We start from the raw sequence: 22,766 nt of genomic DNA on the forward strand, positions 1-22,766 counted from the left end.
GTGAGCCTGGCCCCGGGTGAGGCCGAGGGCCCCTGGATCCGGGTGAGCCTGGGTCCCGGGTCCGGGTGAGGCCGTGGGCCCCTGGATCCGGGTGAGCCTGGGTCCCGGGTCCGGGTGAGGCCGTGGGCCCCTGGATCCGGGTGAGCCTGGCCCCGGGTCCGGGTGAGGCCGTGGGCCCCTGGATCCGGGTGAGCCTGGCCCCGGGTCCGGGTGAGGCCGTGGGCCCCTGGATCCGGCTGAGGCCACGCGACCCTGGGTCTGGGAGAGGCCACGCGCCCCTGGGTCCGGGTGAGGCCACGTGCCCCTGGGTCCGGGGGAAGCTGGAGCCCGGGTCCGGGCGAGGCCGTGTGCCCCTGGATCCGGGTGAGGCTGGATCTCGGGCCCGGGAGAGGCCACGTGCCCCTGGGTCCGGGTGAGGCCATGCGCCCCTGGGTCCGGGTGAAGCTGAATCCTGGGTCCGGGCGAGGCCGTGTGCCCATGGATCCGGGTGAGGCTGGGTCCCGGGTCCGGGTGAGGCCGTGGGCCCCTGGATCCGGGTGAAGCCGTGCCCCTGGGTCCGGCCGAGACCAAACCAGAGGGAGTATGACCTGCATTACCACCATTTGTCCACCATCCAGAGCTGAGGGGTCAGTGCCGACATGTACTCATAAGGAACTGGTGGTCATTGATATTGGGTCTCAAAAGAACTGTTGGTCCAGAAGGAAACTCACTACAGACTGATTCATTTGCCTGTCAGCATAACTATTATTGCTCGTCGCACATTCAATTCTTATAAGTATATCTCTAGTGACACATGATTTCGCTCATCTAGGGGAAATGATGAACAACATAGACTGATGAACAAGAACAGAACCAGAAACAAGGAGGCATCGATCGGACTATCGGGCCTCAGAGGGAGGATAGGGGAGGGTGGGGGGAGGGGGGAGAGATCAACCAAAGGTCTTGTGTGCATGCATATGAGCCTAACCAATGCTTAAGTTCAACAGAGGGTTGGGGCATCCATGGGGAGGGGTGTGGGATGGGAATGGGGGGATGAGGACAAATATGTGACACCTTAATCAATAAAGAAATTTAAAAAAAAAAAAAGATTCACAACAGAGAAAACAGATTAACACTGAAAAGTAAAAAAAAAAAAAAAAAAAAAAAGAAAATCATAAATTTTGCATGAATGTTAGATGGCATTTCTACTAAAGAAGGGGATAAGATGCATGATGCATGGCCACCTGGAGAATGGTGGGATAGGGAGGAGTGTGAGTTATGGAGTCTGGCAGACAGGGTTTAAATCCTAATACTTTGTTCCTCTCTGAGTACCACCAGTAACTTGGGCAAAACTGTCTATACAATGGGGGTTGTAATAACTACTTTGTGGTGTTTAAAGATTAAAATGACATAATGTAAAGCACTTCACACATAATCATAACATCTTTAGTTGAGCCCTAACTGTGTGCCAGGCATCTAACATGTGTAACCTAATTTTATCCTTGCACCAACCCTAATGAAGTGATGGAATTTGTGTCCTCATCTTACGAATAAGAAAACTGAGGCACAGGAGGTTAAGTGGTAGCACTGACATTCCCAGTCAGTTTGGCTCCGTTTCCAGCCTCTTAACCATTAATTTCCTCCACCACTTGCTTTCAGTAAGTACCACATAGTATCCACCTCAGGAACATTTATATGGGTTTAAATTCAGGGATGACATGTGTTTGTGGTTATTGTGTGCCAGATGCTAAACTAGATTTTTTTTACATGTGTAACTTAGGACATAAGCACAGTCATCCTATGTAATAAAAGAGTAATATGCAAATTGACCATCACTCCAACACACAAGATGGCCGCCACAAGGTAGCCAGCAGGGGAGGGCAGTTGTGGGCGATCAGGCCAGCAGGGGAGGGCAGTTGGGAGGAACCAGCCCTGCAGGGGAGGGCAGTTGGGGGCAATCAGGCCTGCAGGGGATGGCAGTTAGAAGTGACCAGGCTGGCAGAGGAGAGCAGTTGGGGGCAACCAGGCCTGCAGGGGAAGACCATTGGGGGGGGACCCAGGCCTGTAGGAGAGGGCAGTTGGGGGGGACCAGGCCTGCAGGGGAGGTAAGTTGGGGGAAACTAGGCCTGCAGGGAGGGCAGTTGGGGGAAACTAGGCCTGCAGGGGAGGGCAGTTGGGGGGGGGGGGAACCAGACCGACAGGGGAGGGCAGTTAGGGGGACCAGGCCTTCAGGGGAGGGCAGTTGGGGGGGACCAGACCTGCAGGGGAGGGCAGTTGGGGGAACCAGGCCTACAGCGGAGGGCAGTTGGGAGGGACCAGGCCTGCAGGGGAGGGCAGTTGATGGCGACCAGGCCAGCAGGGGAGGGCAGTTAGGGGTGACCAGGCATGCAGGGGAGGGCAGTTGGGGGTGACCAGGCCGACAGGGGAGGACAGTTAGGGGCAATCGGGCCAGCAAGGGAGCAGTTAGGCGTTGATCAGGCTGGCCGGGGAGTGGATAGGGGATGATCAGGCTGGCAGGCAGAAGCAGTTAGGGGCAATCAGGCAGTCAGGCAGGTGAGCAGTTGGGAGCCAGCAGTCCTGGATTGTGAGAGGGATCCCAGATTGGAGAGGGTGCAGGCTGGGCTGAGGGACCTTCCTCGCCCCCCGTGCATGAGTTTCGTGCACCAGGCCTCTAGTCCTATATAATAGCCTAGTATGCTAAGTGTCCGGTAGGTTAGCTTGCTGGGGTCTGGCCGATCGGGACTGGGCGAAATGGGCTGGACACACCCTGGAGCCCTCCCACAGTCCCTCCCCGGCCCTGATCGTGCACCAGTGGGGTCCCTCGGCCTGGCCTGTGCCCTCTCGCAATCCAGGACCTCTCAGGGGATGTCGGAGAGCCGGTTTCGATCTAATCCCCTCAGGCCAGGCCAAGGGACCCCACTGGTGCATGAATCCGTGCACCGGACCTCAGGTATATAATAAATGTACAAATAGATTGTGTTGGTGTTAATGTGCATATAGATGTACTATGGTTATTGGACTCATTCACATTTCAGGAATACCTGAAATATGGACTGTGATACAGCCATGAGAATACATATATTTTTTATTGATTTCCGAGAGGAAGGGAGAAGGAGAGGGAGATAGAAATATCAATGATGAGAGAGAATCATTCATTGGCTGCCTCCTGCATGCCCCCTGCTAGAGATCGAGCCCGCAGCCTGGACATGTGCCCTGACCAGGAATCGGATCTGTGACCTATTGGTTCATGAGTCAACACTCAACCACTGAGCAACACTGGCTGGGTCACGAAGAGTTCTTTCTTTTTTTTTCTAGGAAGGTTTCTTTAGGCACATAAATGACCCTCTCATACACAAAGGTGGGTTGAAGGTGATAGAGAAAGTCTTTGGTTTGACCAGAGATGGGCACCCAGTAATATAGAGATTTAAAAATCAGAGTCAGGCCCAGCTGGTGTGGCTCAGTGGTTGAGTGTTGACCCATGTTGGTCACTCTTCGATTCCTGGTTAGGGCACTTGTCTGAGTGGCAGGCTCAATCCCCAGTAGGGGGCGTGAAGGAGGCAGCCAATTGATGATTCTCCTTCATCATTGATGTTTCTCTCCCTCTTCCTTCTTCTTTCTGAAAATCAATAAAAATATATTATTAGTCTTTTTTAAAGTCAGAGTCAAAATTGTTTCTTGAAGCAGAACGCCAATGGAGCCATTGAAGAGACATGGTTGGGCCAGAGACATACTTGATAGCCTTGGTTTTGACATACTTATAAAGCATATTTGGGGGTGAAGGGGTGAGTATATAAATAAATGAGAAAGGAAAATAATTCCTAATTCTAGATTATAATTTTTTAAAACCATGTTAATTTACAGAAGAACAACTTTTAAAGCAGTCCATGACTAATATAACATGTACTAAAACTGTAAGTAATGAACTTTAACTTGAAACCAACATGATAATAATAAGTTATTTGAGCATTTTAGTCAGTTATTTTCAAATTGCTTTGTGTGAATTAACTTCCCAATAATTCTATGAGGGTAGGTATGAATACATTTTAGAGATAAGGTAACAGACACAAAGAGGTTAAATAACTTCAAGGTCAAATCGCTGAAAAATGGCAGAGCTGGGATTCGAATGCCAACAGTACACTTTCTTAGTTTTCAAATACTGTGTTATAATGTTCCTCACTTACCTTCTAGTAAATACATTTGCCTGATACAGGTTTGCTTATTCATATTGCCTAGCGGTGCCCTTAACTCCAGCCCATGTCTAAGCTGCTTGGTTAAGTACGAGAAGCCTAAGCTTTCCCAAATCCCAAAAGCTAAATTTGGCCATCGCAAGGCCACAGAAAACCAGTTAAAGAGCAGCAGCTTTCGTGTTCCAGCTTCTGGGATTGACATCAGATTTTTTCTTTTCCTTGCAGATGATTTACCCAGGAAGAAGTTGCCTCAGTTGTATAAACCACCCACTCCTGAGATGTTGGCGTATCTTGATTTTAGTGTCTCTACAACGGGCATGCTTACAGGAGTGAAGGTAGAGTAGTCTGTATATACTCATTCACTCACTGGATGCTGGTCAAATGCCAGGCCTGCAAAAAATAGAGATGACCACTGCCCCAGGGACTTCAGCTGTAGAGGCCAACTGGTTGTACCAGAGACAGTAGGCGGAGGATCAAGGGTCCCTGCTATATTTAAATAAGAGCATCGGCTCTTCCGGAATAAGTTATCCCAAGGAATTTGTGTTATGCCATGTTCTGAAGCTAACAGATAGTAAGAGTTACAGTTAAAGACAGTATGAAATTACACATTCATATTTCATAAAACTCAGTATTGACTAATGAACAGAAATTTGTTACCTTAAGTGAGAGATTAAGCTTTTAGAACCAATGGAAAATATACATCATTTTGAGGAGTTTGGGGGACTCGAAGCTTCCCAAAACTATTGTTTTGCTGCCTGTGGGATGCCTGTCCCATCCTGTTCCATGTTCCTTACTTTCCAGATGTCCCACTCGGCAGTCAATGCTCTCTGTAGAGCCATCAAGCTCCAGTGTGAATTGTATTCTTCTCGGCAGATCGCCATCTGCCTTGACCCTTACTGTGGACTTGGCTTTGCACTCTGGTGTCTCTGCAGGTAGGAATGGGAAAGCAAAGCAGAACGTGCAGGCATGTCTGTGGAGGCTATAACCATCTCAGCCTTCCCTTTGCTCCCTTCATTTGGCAAAGTGTCAATAAAATGCTGATTTTTCCAGAATTTCTACTTCTAATATACCTCTGATGTTGGTTTAGTTTTGTTTATATTCCCTTTTTCTTTTCTGTAGTTTTGTGCCTCATGCAAAAGGTTAGTGATCTTATTACCTGCTCTCTGCTCTGTCCTGTAATCCTCTCTTTAGAAGTAGAGCCAAGTAGAAGGATGATACTTGGGTGAAATATGTCATGCTTTGACAGCCAGAATGCACCCCCTTCTTTGGCAGGAAGGAATATAATGAGGTGGGAGAATAGCATGTGGCTGGAAAGTAGCACGTGCGTCCTGGCCAGATTGTTTCTTACGGAATAGCATATTGCCGCTCCTTCCACTATCCGCCCAGGGAACCTTACCTCATACCTGCATTTTCACCTCCTAGTGCACATCTCCATGAGTCCTTCACAGCTGTGTGCAACTCAACAGCCCCTTCCGTGTCTCCGTCTTTGTTAGGATGGATCCTTCACTTTGGGGCCCAAACTAGGAACTTGGGCATCACCTCCAACTTCTCTGTCTTTATATCTCACATCCATTTAAATGTCATGTCCTTTGGCTCAGTTGTTCCTAAACCTGTCTATACACAGGAATCACCTAGGGGTCTAAAAAAAATTAATGGGCCTTCCCCAGACCTACTTAGATCTGTAAAGGTGGACTCTTGGGCTCCTGGTGATTCTGATCCATACCCAGGTTTAGGAAGTTGAGGATTCATGGCTGCAGATTATACATATGATATGTGACTCTACTATTCCTTTTTATCCCGCTGCATTGTCGGGTTCAAGCCCTCATCATCTCATCTGGACTATTGCAGTCTCTGCTACTGTCTCTCAGCCTTCAGTGTCTCATTTCTCCAATCCCTCCTCCATATTGCTAGTTTTGCCCCAACGTAAAGCTGCAGTGACTGCCTGCTGGGTAAAGTCTAAATCCCTCATAGGATAATTAAGCCCTTTCACAGTTTGATCCCAGCCCTCCTGGCCTCACGTCTCATCGCTCCCCCATGCATCCTGTGCTCTAGTATTTCACACCAGGATACTATTTCTGTCAACCTTAAACACACCATGTAATTTTATACCTCTGCATTTGCATATGCTGTTCCTCTGCCTGGAATACTCTCATCACCATCCTCACTTCCTCCAGCCACTGTCAAATTCCTGCTCATTTTTCAAGCCCCAGAACAACTGTCCCGCCCCCTGCCAGCCCCAGCTTTCCCAGTTTGGATGACTTGCTCTTTATTCTGTGATCTTGTTGATGTCCTTTATTCACATCTCAGTTACTACATGTATCACAGTCTGCTCTATTTTATAGTTATTGTGTTGTGAGTTGCATATGAACAAGGCTGATTCTTAGACCTTTGTATCTAATATGGCCCTACACTGTCCTTCATGCTCAGTTGAATTGATGATGTTTTAAAACATCAAGATATCTAGGATGATTTGCTAATGTCAGCTCTTGCCTTCCTTTATTGCAGTGTCTATTCGGGTCACCAGTCCATCTTAATTCCTCCTATGGAGTTAGAAAACAACCTTTTCCTCTGGCTAGCCACTGTCAACCAGTACAAGATAAGGGATACGTTCTGCTCCTATTCAGTAATGGAGCTCTGCACCAAGGGGCTTGGAAACCAAGTGGAGGTGCTGAAGGTAAGAAGCAGCTGCCACAAACAGCAGTCCTGGAAGGTTGTAAAGAAACGGGACTGTATGATGCTGAGTGGGGTTGACAGGCATACCTGCTTGGTTTTCTCTAGGCAGTCAAACAGGTGTTTTGTAAACCTCAGGAAGTTTATCTCTTCCACTTTCTGCACTCTTTCAGAGTTTAATGTGGGTCTTAATTTGTGGCGAAGAAGGTGAAACTGGTTGGGAGGCTGAATGGAAATGACTTTATATAAAGATGAAAGGAAACTGTTAACCTCCAGTAGGATTTTTCCCAATAGAATTTGCAACCTCAGAACATTAGAGATTGGGGAGTGCCCCAGAGACAGAAGGGTAGCTCATTTATGTGTGTATCCAGTGAGCATATGTCTGACTGCATATGGGAGAGTCAGAAGACACCAGATTTTCTTAAATAGAGAAATGTGACCTTAAGAAGGAAAAAAAAAAAAGATAAGAGATTTGCTCTCCAGGGTGCTAGGCTTCTTTTCTCGTAGTCCCATTTCTTCAATTCGCAGTAGGGAGAAATACAAGGCACAGAAATGGGGTGGGATAAAAATGGATTGCTGAGGAACCTGAGGTTTTTAGAGGAAAGAGAAAAGAAACAGAGAATGAGCACATTTACCAGTGGGTAATGACTTCAGTGGAAGCCTTGGCATTTTCTGGAAACTTCTGTCTTTTCTCTGGTTGTCTGAGGTGAGAATACACAGTTCCTGGGCTTTTCCTGACCAAAGAGACAGCACTGGCCCTAGCTATTCAGTTCTCTTACGGTCTTGCTAACCTCAGCTCACATGCATGGTGTCTTACAGACCAGAGGGATCAACCTCTCCTGCATCCGGACGTGTGTGGTGGTGGCTGAGGAGCGGCCCCGTATTGCCCTCCAACAGTCCTTCTCCAAGCTCTTCAAAGACATCGGTCTGTCCCCTCGAGCTGTCAGCACCACTTTTGGATCAAGAGTCAATGTAGCAATATGTTTACAGGTGACTTTCTTGAAATCTTGCTTGGAAAACAATGCAAGGGGAATGTGTGGTGCTCTGGAGCAGAGGCCTCGAAGGCAGTCTGCCTGGTGTGAGCCCCAGTTCCTCTTGCCTGCTCTGGGACCGTGGGCTTTTTATTTTGACTCCACTGTGCCTCATGTTGCTCATCTGTAAGATGAAGAGAAGAGTATTGCTTCACAGTGCCGTTCTGTAGAATCAATCACTAAGTTGCTAGATGCTACATGCGTGGAGCTGTTTCTGGCCTTGGAGCACCCATGTGCTAAATGTTTACTCTTAGTAGTAGTTTTATGGTCCACAGCAATCACTGGAGAAGACTTCTGAGTCCTATTTGAATTTTATTTATATCTTCCCTCTGTTTTCCGGTCTCCTCCATACTTTATAACTTTTTTGCAAAGGAAGTACAAATAAGCCTGTATTCTTTTCTCCAACCAGATGGCAACTTTGCCATGTTATTCCTGGTGGGTACATAACAGAGAAGAACTGAGTCTGGTTTTATGTAACTTGGAGACTAATAAGGAAAATATAGGCATGGACAAGAGTGAGAGTAAAAGAAGGTGGCATACGTGGGTGGATACTTTCAGGTCTTCTGTGACCACGGTCAAGTGACTTTTAAATAACATCATGATGCTTTAACCGTGGAGCCCAATTGTGGGCCCTTGGTTTTCAGGCTGGGCCAGTGTTAATTTTGAAAATCCCCACAGATGCTGACCTGTGTTGTCCCTGCTTTATTTTTTAAAAATATATTTTTATTCATTTCAGAGAGGAAGGGAGAGGGAGATAAAAACATCGATCATGAGAGAGAGTCATTGATTGGCTGCCTCCTGCAGGCCCTCTACTGGGGATCAAGACTGCAACCCAGGCATGTGCCCTGATTAGGAATCAGACTGTGACCTCCTGGTTCATAGGTCGATGCTCAACCACTGAGCCACACAGGCCAGGCAGTCGTCCCTGCTTTAAAGTCCAGGGATGGGGACCAGCCTTAGCCTGGTAACGTTTTAGTGCTTCTCTTGCCTCTGTGAGAAGGCCCCTGGCCCACTCTTCCGAGGGAGGAAAAGAAAGAAACATGAGGGCGAAGCCTGGCCAGGCGCCTCTTTTAGGTGTTGGCTGCACCCTGCTGCATCTGGTTGAAGAGGGTGACTTTCAAAGTAGAGTTTGCATTTTTCATGTATATGTCTAACTTACCTCTTTCTTTATTTAAATATATGAAATATGGAAATATAGTAATTTAAATTTTAAATAAACCATACATTGATTTATTTTTCTTTAGGGAACCTCAGGGCCCGATCCAACTACTGTGTATGTAGATCTGAAATCATTAAGACATGACAGGTACAGTAGATTTATTTTGATCATTTTTTATTAGAGTTCCTAAACATAAAAAGTTCTGAGCCTCAAGAAAGCCAGCCCCTTCCTCATCCTTTCGTTTGTATCTTCCAGGGGGCATGGAAAGAGGGAAATAATTTGTTTTCATTATTAATACCTGATAATTTTTTACATTGATAAGAAGAAAGCTTTAATTCTTACAGTCTCTGCACTATTCTTTAATATTAAGATGTAATACTTAGTTCCTGCCTGTGTAAAAGTATTTTGATATACATTAAACCAAAATGGGTAGACTCTTCCCTCTGAAAGTTTAAAAATAAAAGATGGGATAGACCAGATAAATGAGGCGGAGTAGGGTTTCTGAAACAATACTTTATCTGAACCCCAGGAGTAAAAGCCTTTCCCCTTATCAACGTAGAAAGGAATTTTAACTGTATCCCAAGGGGAGCCTGGCCCTAGGGCTCTGTGACCCTTCCCCACTGACATCAGCTGTGTTCACTGGTGTACCCTTGGCCCGGACCCGCCTGCACAGTTAGGGCATCTCACGAGTTCAGTGGTTCTCAGCCTGGGGAGATTTTGCCCTCCAGAGGACATTTGACAGTGTCTGGAGATATTTTTGGTTGTCACAACAAGTGGGTTGCTGCTGACATCTAGTGGGTAGAGGACTGGGATGTTGCTAAACATTCTACAATGCACAGGATAGCCCCTCACAAAAAATTATAACAAAACATTATCTGACCCAAAATGTCAGCAATGCTAAGTTTGAGTACCTGCTGTAGAGACAAATTAGAGGTCTTGGGAAGGCACTTTGTAGCTGTAGTTGATGTGGTGCAATCACGTTTTAAAAGGCTCATACATAGTAAATATTGTCCTTCTGCAGGGTTCGTCTTGTGGAACGGGGTGCCCCCCAGAGTTTGCTCCTCTCAGAGTCTGGAAAGGTAATGTGTTTTGTTAACCATTGGGAAGGTGGTCTATGTGGAGAAGTGGTTCATTTTAAAGAAATCTGAAGCCATTTAACGTATTAGTACCCAGGGCAAAACTTAACTGAAATCTGGAGATAATTCAACAATTTCAACTGAGCCAATACTTTCAAATTCATATGGGTACATACATAAGAATACTATTTCAATTTTCTTAATTTCCATAGATTTTTAAAAATCTGACATGTTAATTGTTATTTGAAAAGCAAAATTTAATGTTCATTTATTCAAGGTAGAGAGATGAACAAGAGCCAGTTCTATCTTTATAAATGTTACAAGGAGAAAAATAGGTGGCAGATAGGGGAGGGGTGTGGTTTAAGATTATAGTTCAAAGATAAACCAAAATGGGGAAGAGATTAAAAATATTGGAGTGATTATCTATGGAGATAAGATTTAGATTAGAATGAGGCTTTAAAATGTTCAAGGAGAGATTTAATTATTATCTTAGTTCATTTGGCTTATCAACAACAGAAACTTCTCACAGTTGTGGAGGCTGTGAAATCCAAGATCAAGGCACCAGCAGATTCTGGCAAGGGATTTCTGGTTCATAGATGGCCATCTTGTGCTCACATGGCAGAAGAGGCAAGGGAAATCTCTGGGTCTCTTTTATAAGTTCACTCACTAATCCCCTCCTTGAGGGTTCTGCCCTCCTGACTTAGTCATCGCTCAGAGTCACCTCCTAATACCATCACAGTGGAGATTAGGATTTCCAATCCTCATTGGGAACATTCAATCTATAGCAGGTGTTTTTTTTATAGTGTGGTGTGTTTTTTTAAATCCTCACCCGAGGATATTTTCCCCTTGATTTTAGTGAGAGTGGAAGAGAGAAGGAAAGACAGAGAGAATATCGATGTGAGAGAAACACATCGATTTGTTGCCTCCTGCACAAGCCCTGACCAGGGCCTGAGTCCAGGAGGAGCCTGCAACCGAAGTACGTGCCCTTGACCGGAATCAAACCCAGGACCCTTCTGTGCACAGGCCGACGCTCTATCCACTGAACCAAACAGGCTAGGGATATAATTTTATTTTTTTAATTGAATTTATTAGGGTGACATTGGTTAATAAAATTATATAGGTTTCAGATATACAGTTTTACAATACATCATCTGTATATTGTATTGTGTGTTTACCACCCCAAGCAGTCTATATCGGTTTTAAACAATTTACTGAGGGTGATGAAACATCAGCATAAGCTTTCAAGTTTCTTATCCCTTTGAAGAGATATGTTGATGCCTCAGAATCCCTCCTAGTAAGTCTGAAAGGCAGAGGAGAAAATTGGGGGGAAAGAGGGAACCTGCCCAGCCTATCCAGTGGTAGGTCAACCCCACGGAGAACTTACTCCAGTTTCCCTCTTCTGTTTAAACTCTTCCAAGTGGACTTAGGTTGATCCTATCATCTTGTCAAATCTTCATCTGCCTCAGCTAGCAGTTGGGTACCTCAGGAGCTGTATGTATCACAGTGCCTGGCCCAGACGAGGGGGCGTGGTCTTTTCTCTTCCTTCCTGGAGGTTTTAGATGTATGAGCCCAGATAATCATTGTAGGGTTTCTCAAGTAACTGCATAATCCAGAAACCAAAGATGAAAAAGGAGGTGTAAGAGACAGAATACAGGTGGCCAGAGAAGCCCTGGGCCATTCTCTCAGCAGCACCTGCTTCTTCCTTCTCCCTCTTGAGGGAGATCCTGGGCACGCGAGTGTCTTTCTAGTCTCCTGCAAAACTCCTGCCTTCCTCTGTCACTCTCAGGTCCCTGCACTCTAGCACTCACTGTGGATTGGAGTGCAGTCTCTCACTGCTGCCCTTTTAGTGCCACCATCCAGTGAACAAGATAGATTGTGGGAAAGGACAGTTACATGGTTAAGTTAGTCTACAAATTCTTTTTGTTTCTTTTCTTTTTATTGTTGTTGTTGCTAATCCTCACCTGAGGATATTTTTTTCCATTGACTTCTAGAGAGAGTAGGAGGGTGGGAGCAAGAGTGCGGGGGGAGAGGGAGAGAGAAACACATTGATGTGCGAGAGACATATCGATTGGCTCCCTCCCGCATGCCCCCTGACCAGGGTGGGGATTGAACCTGCAACCCAGGTTTGTGCATTGACAGGGAATGACCTCTCGACCCTTCGTGCTCTCAAGGGGACACTCTAACCATTGAGCCACACAGGCCAGGACAGTCTACAGATTCTTAACTGTTATCATTCTGATCTGCCGTTTCTCGTCCCTTTGAAGGAAGATAGACTGGTTGGCTCCTTGGTTTATTTTTGAGGATGAATCTTATTGTACCTCTGGTCTCCACTGAGGCGATCCTGTGAGCACCGTCTCAGCTGCTGCCTTTGTGCACTCCTCGCCTCACTAGAGGAAGGGAGAGCAGGTCACTAGATTTTATTTGAGTCTTTGTGCTTTCTCTTTGATTCTTAGATTTTACCTGGAGTGAAAGTGGTTATTGTTAATCCCGAAACCAAAGGGCCTGTTGGAGACTCTCACCTTGGAGAGGTAGGTATACCTTTCACCTTTACTCTGAAAAGTCAACAGAGAAAAACTTGAGGGTTCATATTTCAAAATCAGAGAAATTGTGGATGTGCTTTTCCCCCATTGGGAATTTTCATCTTTTAAAAGAGTCTTACTCTTCCTCTGTAAAGCACAAGACTGAAATGGACAGAAGGGAAGATTGAGACCAGGATGGAGAGGAGATTTAGGCACCCAAACTAGAACTAGTCCCAGATTTGTCCACTGACAATCCCTCAATTGAAAAGGAAAATGGGCAAATCCTACCTCCTCCCACCTATTTAAGGAGCCATAAATATTAAATTTCAAAAATTCATGCAAATTTTATATTCTATCCCAAAATGTGTTTAATTTTTGTATTAGTATTAAAATCTTTTTAAAGGCCTAATTTTTCTTCCTCCAAATCTTTGAGGGACACTGTTTCTTTTTTTTTTTAAATTACTTTATTGATTAAGGTATCACATATTTGTCATCAACCCCCCCCCCCATTCCCTTCCCAAACCCCCCCACACGCATGCCCCCCTCCCCTTGTTGTCCGTGATCACTGGTTAGGCTCATATGCAAGCACACAAGTCCTTTGGTTGATCTATCTTGAGCGACACTGTTTCATCCCATAGCGGACTGGGAGGAGTGTTATAGGTACAGGAGCCAGATGACCTGGGCTCTACCCCTTACCAGTTTCTCAATATTGGGCAAGTTACTGAATCTCTCTGGGCCTCAGTTTCCTCATCCATCGATAATATTTGCACCTATGTAGTAGAATTGTGTGACAACTAAAGGCATTACTTAATACCTGTATCTGTAATGCACATGGAATGGCGCCTGTCTAGTGTTACCAACCACTTTTAGGTATTGCGTTGTTATGTGGTAAATTCAAATACCCTGTATTGTTTCCTTGAGGGCTCAATACCTTATTTCAGAAGCACAGGAATGACACCTTGAAGCCTTTGTGAGTCTCTGGAAGAGGCTGGGAAATGAGCCAGGGAGGCAGTGTAGTGTCGTGGTTAAGAGCATGGCCTCTGCCACTCAGACTTGGGTGTGAGTCTCCTAGTTCCCGCATTTTAGGCAAGTTACTTAACTCCGTGTTTTTTCACTTGTAAAATGGGAATAACAATAGTGTGAACTGTATTGTCCTGTCATATATGGCAGGAATGAATGAGATAAAGCATATAAATAAAGTACTTACCTCACTGAATACTTGAAATGTCAGCTGCTTTTATTGCAGTTGTGTTGTTGCTGTTAATATAAAAATGAGTTTAAAAAACTAAACTCACAATATGTGTTCTTTGAAATGTGACCAGTGCCCTTTTCTTGTTGTAGATTTGGGTAAACAGTCCCCATACGGCCAGTGGCTATTACACCATCTACGACAGTGAGACTCTTCAAGCTGATCATTTCAACACTCGCCTCAGCTTTGGGGATGCTGCTCAGACACTTTGGGCTCGGACAGGATACCTTGGTTTTGTCCGCCGAACTGAGCTCACAGCGGCCACTGGAGGTTTGTATCTCCGCCAACTCTTCCCCTTCATCCTGCTTTGCATTTCAGCCAGGAGCACTGGCTGGCCTTCCTCAGCCAGCCTTTGCGTTGTGCTGTGTGTATTTAATTATTCCCTCCTACGACTCTTTAATCCATGTGTGAATTCATATGCAAATAAAGAAAGATTTTGCCCCTGAAAAACACCTAGGAGGTAAGCACCCAGGGTACCACGTCAGCACCCCTGAACTGCGGGTCGGCACAGCCTCAGTGCTGGAGGTGTGCCTGATGAGTAGTGAAAGGCAGAGCACAGACCCTCAGCCCCGAACAAGCCCTCGGGACAGGTATTTCACCTTTTGGCTCTTCTACTCCCGGGTACCAGCCCTAATCCCTGACAGGGAGTCAGTGCAGAGGAGCCGTCTGCAGAAGTGCTCCTCTGTCCCTTTAATGTCACATGTTGGGCTGAGACTGCTTGGCAAGGCTCCGGTATGAGCAGTCCCCCCAGCCATCCTCTGCCCAGTTCATTGTCATGGCTTCACTGCTGCCTTCAACCTGCGTTCCTGGTGGCATGAATAGGCATTTTAAAACACCCAACTCTAGCCCTGCTGGCATGGCTCAGTGGTTGAGTGTCGACCTATGAACCAGGTCATGGTTCAATTCCCAGTCAGGGGATTGATGCATTTAGGTGCCCAGAGCAGTGCCTGGCACACAGAATGCACTCACTAGTAATATAGACACAGATTACAACCCTGTTAATAACCAGAACTAGTCTCTCCACATTCTTTAATCCTACTCCTTATTCCCGGATTCCTTGAAGATGTCTAGACACAATGACACATGTTCATGTCTTCTCCATCTCAAGTCCTCACTTCCCTCCCTTCTCCCCTCCCCCAGCCATCATCTGGCCAATTCCTACTTATCCTTAACAGCTCAGCCTGGCTTCAGCTCTTCTCGGGGGTATCCTCTGTTCCCCTGATGCCTTGTGCACACTCCTGTCACGGGGCTCACTGCGTTACAACGGAACGCCCGTTTGTGTGTCTACTTCCCCCAGTAGATAGTAAGTATTCAAAGCAGGAATTGTGTTTTGTCATCTTTGTCTCCCCAGCACTTGGTACAATTCCTGGTAAGGTAGTAATAGTAGTAATAATAATAGCTAATTTTTTAGCACTTACAATCTACCAGGCATCATATAAACTAAACTACCTTACGTGGATTATCTCATTTAATCCTAATAGCAGCCATGTTTTGTTTTGTTTTGTTTTGATAATCTTCGCCCAAGGATATATTTTCATTGATTTTATTTTTTATATGTTTTTATTAATTTTTTTAGAGAGAGAGGAAGGGCAATGGAGAAACATCAATGTGAGAGAAACATCAATCAGTTGCCTCCCGTATGTGCCCTGACCAGAGATCGAGACCACGACCCTTGGGTGCACGGGAAGACACTCAAACCAAATGAGCTATACCAGCCAGGGCACAGCCATGTTTTTTTGTGTTTTATTTTTTATTATTATTATTGATTGAGATATTGCATATGTTTCCTTATCCTCCCATTGCCCCATCCCCCCACCCCCCACTCATGCCCTCACCCCCCTGGTGTCTGTGTCCATTGATTAGGCTTATATGCATGCATACAAGTCCTTTGGTTGATCTCCACCGCCATGTTTTTATCTTGTCTCTCAGAGGGTGAAGCAGAACCCGGAGGCTTGATTAATTTGCCCCAAGTTACACAGCGAGTGATGTAGCCACAAGACACGGCAGGCAGTCTGAACTCTGTGCTCTTTTTTTTTTTTTAAACCGAGATTTATTGCGCGACTAATCATCCAAATCCTTAAGATGAACTGGATGCGGCAACAGCTGCCCTCTTGGGTTTAGGTGTTGTTCCTTCACGGAATCCATGCCTGAATCTGCGGTACACAATTTTCAGGTGCCTCATGCGACCGGTCCCGGTCGTGTTTCGTCGTTTAGCCTTGGCACTCCAGTTATACTTCCTCTTGCGCTTGGCGGGGTAGCCGCACTTGCCGCAGGTGGACTTCTGCAGGTGGTAGGCCTTCGAGCCGCAGCGGCGGCACAGCGTGTGCGTCTTGTTGCGGCGCTTGCCGAACGATGACGTCCCCTTCGTCATCTTGCTTCTGCCGCCGAGACCAAAGAGCTGAACTCTGTGCTCTTAATTCTAATATTGTATCCTACTCAAAATGTGTCTGATAAACCAAATTCCTCTTTTTCTTTGTCAGAGCGTCATGATGCGTTATATGTGGTGGGAGCTCTGGATGAAACGCTGGAGCTGAGGGGATTACGATACCACCCAATCGATATTGAGACCTCAGTGTCTCGGATCCACAGGAGCATTGCCGAATGGTAAGCCCCACCCCCCGAACAGGCTTCCCACCTCAGCTGTAGTATCGAGGAAAACTAAGTAGTCAGCTGAATGTACCAAATACCACCTCAGACACAGAACTCGGGGGGCCTAAGAGAATAAGCAGACTGATTCTGTCTTGTGTGCCATCTGCTGTGGCAGATGAGGCCATGGAGGCCTGAGACCGGCTCTAAGGACCATTACAGAGCCGAGCCCTCTAATGATAGACTTACTGCCTCTAGAGTCGGAGTAGAATGGTGGACAGGACCAAGAGCTTAAAGGCCTGCTCTCCCACTTACGCTGCTTCCCTCGGCTGTAAAGGACTTTCTCTGTCACTTCCTGATTATTGGGAGGATCCAATGAGAATGTGCTTTTAAATTGTTAAATGGTAAGCAGATGAAAAGGATCATTACTTTTATCTGGCCTAATTTCCCTCTCAGTGTAGGAAATCCCCCTACATTATCCCTGATAAGGGATCATCCAACTTCACATTGACTTAAAATTCCTTAAAATTAAAACCTTGAAGTTTTTTCATATTGGCTTTTATTCTGGATTCTTAACAATAAAGAATCCACCCAATTTCTTTTCTCTACATATTTATCAATGTGTCCTTACTCGTTTTTTGTTTCTTTTTCCCCTTGCTGAAAGGCCACAATGCTTTTAAAGGTTGCTCCTGCTTTCCAGATGCTTCTTTGTCTAAAAATGTTCTCACTTTGGTCAGAGTCTCTCCCCAGACCTGAATAATGTCCGTGAGGTACAAGAAAATGCAGAGAAGCTGGGTGCCCTGGTTAACCCTCTAATTTTAGACATTTTGCTATCAACATTTTTTAATTGATTTGAGGGGGAGGGAAAGAGTGGGGAGAGTGAAAGAGAAACATCGATTTGTTGTTCCACTTATTTATGCATTCATTGGTTGCTTCTTTTTAAAAAAAAATATTTTTATTGACTTCAGAAAGGAAGGGAAAGGGGGAAAGAGATAGAAACATCAATGATGAGAGAGAATCACTGATCAGCTGCCTCCTGCACGTTCCCTGCTAGGGATCAAGCCCACAACCTGGGCATATTTCCCAGCCGAAATCGAACCATGGCCTCCTGGTTCATAGGTTAATGCTCAACCACTGAGCCACACCGGCTGGGCCATTGGATGCTTCTTGTATGTGCTATGACGGGGGATCGAACCCCAAACCTTGGCATATGCTCTAACCACTTGAGCTACCCATCCTGGTTGACATTCTGCTTTTAATGCAGTCAGATATTGTGAACATTTTTCTTTAATGATTGGACTCTGTTTGTTAAAGCAGTTTAACATTGCACATCACAAGTCAGGTCACATATCCTCTTACCCAGCAATCCCACTCAATGTAAAGCAACTTACTACTTCATGGCATTTTTATGGCATAAGAGGAGACACACTTGTGTGGGGCACTAAGCTCAGATGAAGCCAAGTCAGATGAAGAATTTTATCTTAGTCAAAGTTCTTACTTTGCAAATAACAGAAACTATTAAAAAAAAAAAAAAACTTAAGCAAAAGAGAGTTAATGGAAAGAATACCTGCCTATCTCAGAGGTTCCTAAAAATTTCTAACTAACTTTGTTTCTCAAGAAAGGTAGAGACAAGGCCATCAGGAACCACTGTCCTCTTACTTGCTAGAGCCACATGGACATCCACTTCATTCTTTCTCTTCTCCCTGAAGAGCCATTCTCTGTGATTCTCTGCACACGTGGCTACCCCAGAACTTTCAAGTCCACGTGTCCCCAGTTCAGGTGACAAGCTAACAACTTTTAATCCCAGTTCCAAACTCGCAAGAGATTTTGGATGGCTCAGCTGATCAGCTGCAGTCGTAGGGGAAGGTTATATATACAGATGTGGCTGCTAAGAGAGAAGGCAGTTCTCAGGGAAATGGGGAGAAGCCTTGGGAAGATAAAACTGTAAACGATGACTGATAAATGTACTGACATGTTAAATGAATGTCATTGAAATTTCAGTGCTGTCTTCACGTGGACCAACCTGCTCGTGGTGGTTGTGGAACTGTGTGGCTCTGAACAGGAAGCTCTAGATCTGGTTCCTTTAGTGACAAATGTGGTTCTGGAGGAGCATTACCTCATCGTTGGCGTCGTGGTTGTGGTAGACCCAGGTGTCATCCCCATCAACTCCCGAGGAGAGAAGCAAAGGATGCACCTCCGCGACAGCTTCCTCGCTGACCAGTTAGACCCCATCTACGTGGCTTATAACATGTAACCAGCCTGTGGAGATTATCAGGGGCCATCCTGAGAAACCACAAGCATCGAAGACCGGTGACTTAGGAGCAAGCTTTCAGATTATGTAAAATAAGCTGAGATGGCTACATTATATCCTTCATCTCATCCTGTGGGATTCTGCAATCACACAACACACAGAAAAGGGGAATTCTGTGGTGGCAAATGAAAAAAATGTTAACAGTCATGAGCTTTGACATAGCGTGAGCAGCACGTTACTAAAGCAATTACATGCATGTTGCATATTTTTCATCTGTTGTATATACTTGTATTTTTATCTAATGCCATTTTAGAATTTTGTAAGGGAGTTTAATGAATTCACATAAGGGGGTAGTGTGAGGTACCCAGTTCCTCGCTCTGTACTGTATTTTGCCTTTTACCAGCTAGACATTCTGCGGGTTTTGTTAACATGGAACTACTCATCTTACTTCAGTCAGCTCATAAGCAAATTGGATAACTCACTGAATATAAAAATTATATATATAGTTCTTGACTGTAAAACATTTTGACCATTGTTTTGAACATGTAAATAAGAATACACATAATTTAGCTTTAAAAAATGAAGATTGGCTTATCTAGTTACAACCACCAAAGTAGAAACATTTCTACTTTGAGAGAATTTCAGATATGCTCTTAATGTGGTGTAGTTGAATAGGTAACTGAAAAATGCAAATTGTTTGCAGATTTCGCTGCACATTGTACTATGTCTCTATTGGCTGGTGTATTTTATAAACTAAAGCTGCCTATGTTTGTTTTTAAAGTTTGCATTCCCAGAATCAGCTTTAAGCTTTTAAGAATTCAACCTGTTTCTACAAGCTGAAAAATCTCAGTTTAAAAATCAAAATGTTATGAAAAAGCTCAGATTCATTAGATCCCACCCTATTCTAAGGAACCACAATAACTCACTTTGGCCCCCAGTGTTGAAACTGTGTTTCAAATTAAGAGTGACTACATAAGAATTTAGAATTTCCTCTTTTTCCAGGTTCAGTGTAAACTGTGTCTACAGTTTGTACATATAGCTTCTCTTTTCTGAAAACTGAAGAGTGTCCTCTGTTCTTCCAATTCATGAGGGCCAGGATTTTAAGAACAAGAATGATAGGCTGGGAAGACAGTGGGACCAAAGTCACGTGAAACCGTAAGGCCACATAACTGTACATCTCAAAACTGACCAATTTGACTTGCCAAAATAGCCAGGCTTATGCTGAAATAGGGGAAGTTGGATGTATGCAAGAAACTCTTTTGAAATAACTGTGGTGCCCAGGCCAAGCAGACTGAGCTTGGGACTGAGTGTGGCCTCCGGCTCAGTTTCTTTCTTTGGTCTGATACTTCATGTATTTGAATATAGTTGAATTTATTTTTTTCTTACAGAAATATTTTTAAAAATTAAAAAAAAATCAAAGTGAACAGAGTTAACATGTTAAATCAGAATGGTTCTCTTTGACCCACTCTGGTCTATTGTGTAAATATTTATTTAGACTATTTTAATAATACATATTATTTACCCCACTGTAACATCATGTAAACTAAATATGTTTTTAAACAATTTTTAAGACTTGTAATTACCCTGAAAATAAGGTTTGTAATGCAAAGGCCAGACCCTTCTCTGTGGCAGCATTCTTGGAGGCTGCCCTTACAGTCTGTGACTCAAAGCCACTTTATGACTCCCTTTTACATAATCCTCCCTTCCTCCCAACCCCTTCTCCACAGAGGGCAGACCTCAAGACATTTTCCAGGTCCAGATCTCTTTTCCAACATTTTGGGTGAAATTAATTTATACATGATGGGAGAGGTTCTAGGATGTACAGAAAAAAAGCACTTACATTGGGGCAAGAAATCCCAGCGACTAGCAACAGTTTGGTCTGCAGAGAAAACAGCCTGCTTTTTTGGAAAGTAATTTTCTGAAAACAGTTCTTACTGATTCACTAAACAAAAACAAGGGACCCTGAGAAGTAAATAGTAAGTTCTAAGAAAATAATATAGGCAGAGTCTATTCTGTGGGTTGGATTATTCTTTACTGCACAAGTTAGAGTGTCTGCTAGAAGTATCATGTGAGCCACATCTGTCATTTTAAATTTTCTAGTAACCACATTTTAAGCACTAAGAAAGAAACCTGTGAAATGGTCTTAATATGTTTTATTTAACCCAATATATAAAAAATATCATGCAATGTGAAATCAATATAAAAAAGTACTGAAATGTTTTACTTTTTTTCTCCTATTAAGTCTTTGAAATCCAATCTTGTTAAGCACATCTCTGTTCAGACTAACCATGTTTCAGGTTTTCTGTAGCCACATGTGGGGAATGGCTATGATGTTGGATAGTGCAGATCTATACTCATTCCTTCAAAGAAGATAATCTATTAATCTCAAAATGTGGCCAATTCCCAGTTACTTAGGGGCCAGTTAGCTAGTTTTATAGTTCCTAAGGCTTCTGATTCATCTTTAGTTTTTGCTTTCTGCCTTGTGGCTGCTTTATTGATCTTCTGCTTATCCCTCAAAAGCCAGAATATGCCTGTGGAGGACAGGAAGCTGAGAAGTGTCTCTGGGAGCTTCATCAGTAGCTCTGGTAAAGCATCTCTGAAGGGGAAGAGAGTCCAGTCACTGCTTAGAGGTGTTTGTGCTTAGTCTGTTGCAGACTTGGATAAGAAAACTTTCTCTTGATGACACAGTGCTCTTGCTCTTTCCACATTAAGTAGAACCTTTGTGGTAAGACGGACTCTTCAGACAGACCCAAAAGGCCATTATTGATAGAAAGAGCCTTGCCAAACTCTGGACTGCATTGTCTGGGTTTTTATGCCTGTGAAAAAGAAAACTAAATTCATAGCACAGAGAAATCTGAAAGTTTTTAGAGCCTGTTTCTGCTTCTCAGCAGAAGTGACTGAGGTAGACCAGGAAAGGGGCTGCCTCAAGAAAAACCCTAGGTCCTACGGATTCTTAGAGCTTCCAAATGCCATCTCCTGCATCAGCGAGACCCTGGGAAAGACCAGCATGCTGATGGGCACCAGTGAACCCAGTCTTCACTTTCTGCCTCATACAGGGCCCATTACCCCAGTACCAAGTCCTTTCCTTGTGAAGCTGTGCTGCCTCAGGCTGTTTAGGGACCATTGCCTATTGATAGGTCATGTGAGTGTGTTTCCTTTAGTCCCTGGGCAATGCTTGCTTAATGCTTTTGTTGAATCAACAGAGGGCCTGAGGCCTTAGGTTTTTTATTAAGGCCTCTGCCCCAGGCATGGTGCTCAATATCTTGGCCAAATAAGTTACTTTCTTAAATATCCAGGAATCTTTTAGACTAAAGCTAATGAGGAGTTACCACCTCACCCTCAAACTCCAACATGATCTATGCCTTAGTGTTGTTTTGTTGTCTGCTTTGATGTAAAAGCAAGAGTATTTGGAGCAAGAAGCTGCAGTACTCCAAATACACAATAGGCCTTTTCATTATCATTCATGCATTTCTGCTTTAGGTATATGTAGATGGCCATGCTATTTGTCCAGAGGAAGAGAGTGTAAAGATATAAGAATACTTTTTTAGTCCTAAATGCTGTTTTGTTTACTTTCTGTCAAGATATTTACCAGTGTCAAATTCAAACTATAGTACTGTGTAATTATGTATAAAGTTTTTTTATTTATTTGAAATTAGACTAGATATACATTTTTAAATTTAACATCTGGCTGGACAGTGTTCTATTAACTCATTGAATGTGTTTCCTTTGTCTTGTGTTAATAAATATTGATGCCTGATTGTGTTTAATCCTTCACACATTGGGAGAATTGATCAATTGTAATTTATAAATTTTTAAAAATATATATTTTATTGATTTTTTTTTTTTTTTACAGGGAGGAAGGGAGAGGGATACAGAGTTAGAAACATCGATCAGCTGCCTCCTGCACACCCCCTACTGGGGATGTGCCCGCAACCAAAGTACATGCCCCTGACTGGAATTGAACCTGGGATCCTTCAGTCCGTAGGCCGACGCTCTGTCCACTGAGCCAAACCGGCGAGGGCTGTAATTTATAAATTTTAAATCTAACGTCAGATGGTA

At 44.3% G+C, this 22,766-nt stretch overlaps 2 protein-coding genes across 3 annotated transcripts in view; one reads left to right on the forward strand and one right to left on the reverse strand.

Annotated features, from left to right (window-relative positions):
- Positions 1-22,479, forward strand: part of DIP2B (disco interacting protein 2 homolog B) — a 238,866-nt gene extending 216,387 nt beyond the window's left edge. For both annotated transcript variants that reach the window (XM_079774332.1, XM_079774331.1), the window contains exons 29-38: positions 4,392-4,501; positions 4,968-5,098; positions 6,672-6,840; positions 7,656-7,826; positions 9,112-9,173; positions 10,048-10,105; positions 12,556-12,630; positions 13,963-14,140; positions 16,351-16,474; positions 18,458-22,479. In XM_079774332.1, coding sequence (XP_079630458.1) covers positions 4,392-4,501; positions 4,968-5,098; positions 6,672-6,840; positions 7,656-7,826; positions 9,112-9,173; positions 10,048-10,105; positions 12,556-12,630; positions 13,963-14,140; positions 16,351-16,474; positions 18,458-18,710 — 1,331 coding nt within the window. In that variant the 3' untranslated portion in view covers positions 18,711-22,479. The remainder of the gene's footprint in view (positions 1-4,391; positions 4,502-4,967; positions 5,099-6,671; positions 6,841-7,655; positions 7,827-9,111; positions 9,174-10,047; positions 10,106-12,555; positions 12,631-13,962; positions 14,141-16,350; positions 16,475-18,457) is intronic.
- Positions 15,898-16,284, reverse strand: LOC307100862 (large ribosomal subunit protein eL37). Its single transcript, XM_079773493.1, has one exon. It carries the CDS (start codon positions 16,239-16,241, stop codon positions 15,948-15,950), a length of 294 nt encoding a protein of 97 aa, XP_079629619.1. The 5' UTR covers positions 16,242-16,284; the 3' UTR covers positions 15,898-15,947.
- Positions 22,480-22,766: the final 287 nt, after the last annotated feature.

This window comes from Cnephaeus nilssonii, assembly GCF_951640355.1.
Source record: "Cnephaeus nilssonii genome assembly, chromosome: 6".
NCBI classification, from domain to species: Eukaryota; Metazoa; Chordata; class Mammalia; order Chiroptera; family Vespertilionidae; genus Cnephaeus; species Cnephaeus nilssonii.

Excerpts from the sequence above, each read along its gene's own strand:
- LOC307100862 (XM_079773493.1), bottom strand. The coding sequence starts at position 16,241 with ATGACGAAGGGGACGTCATCGTTCGGCAAGCGCCGCAACAAGACGCAC.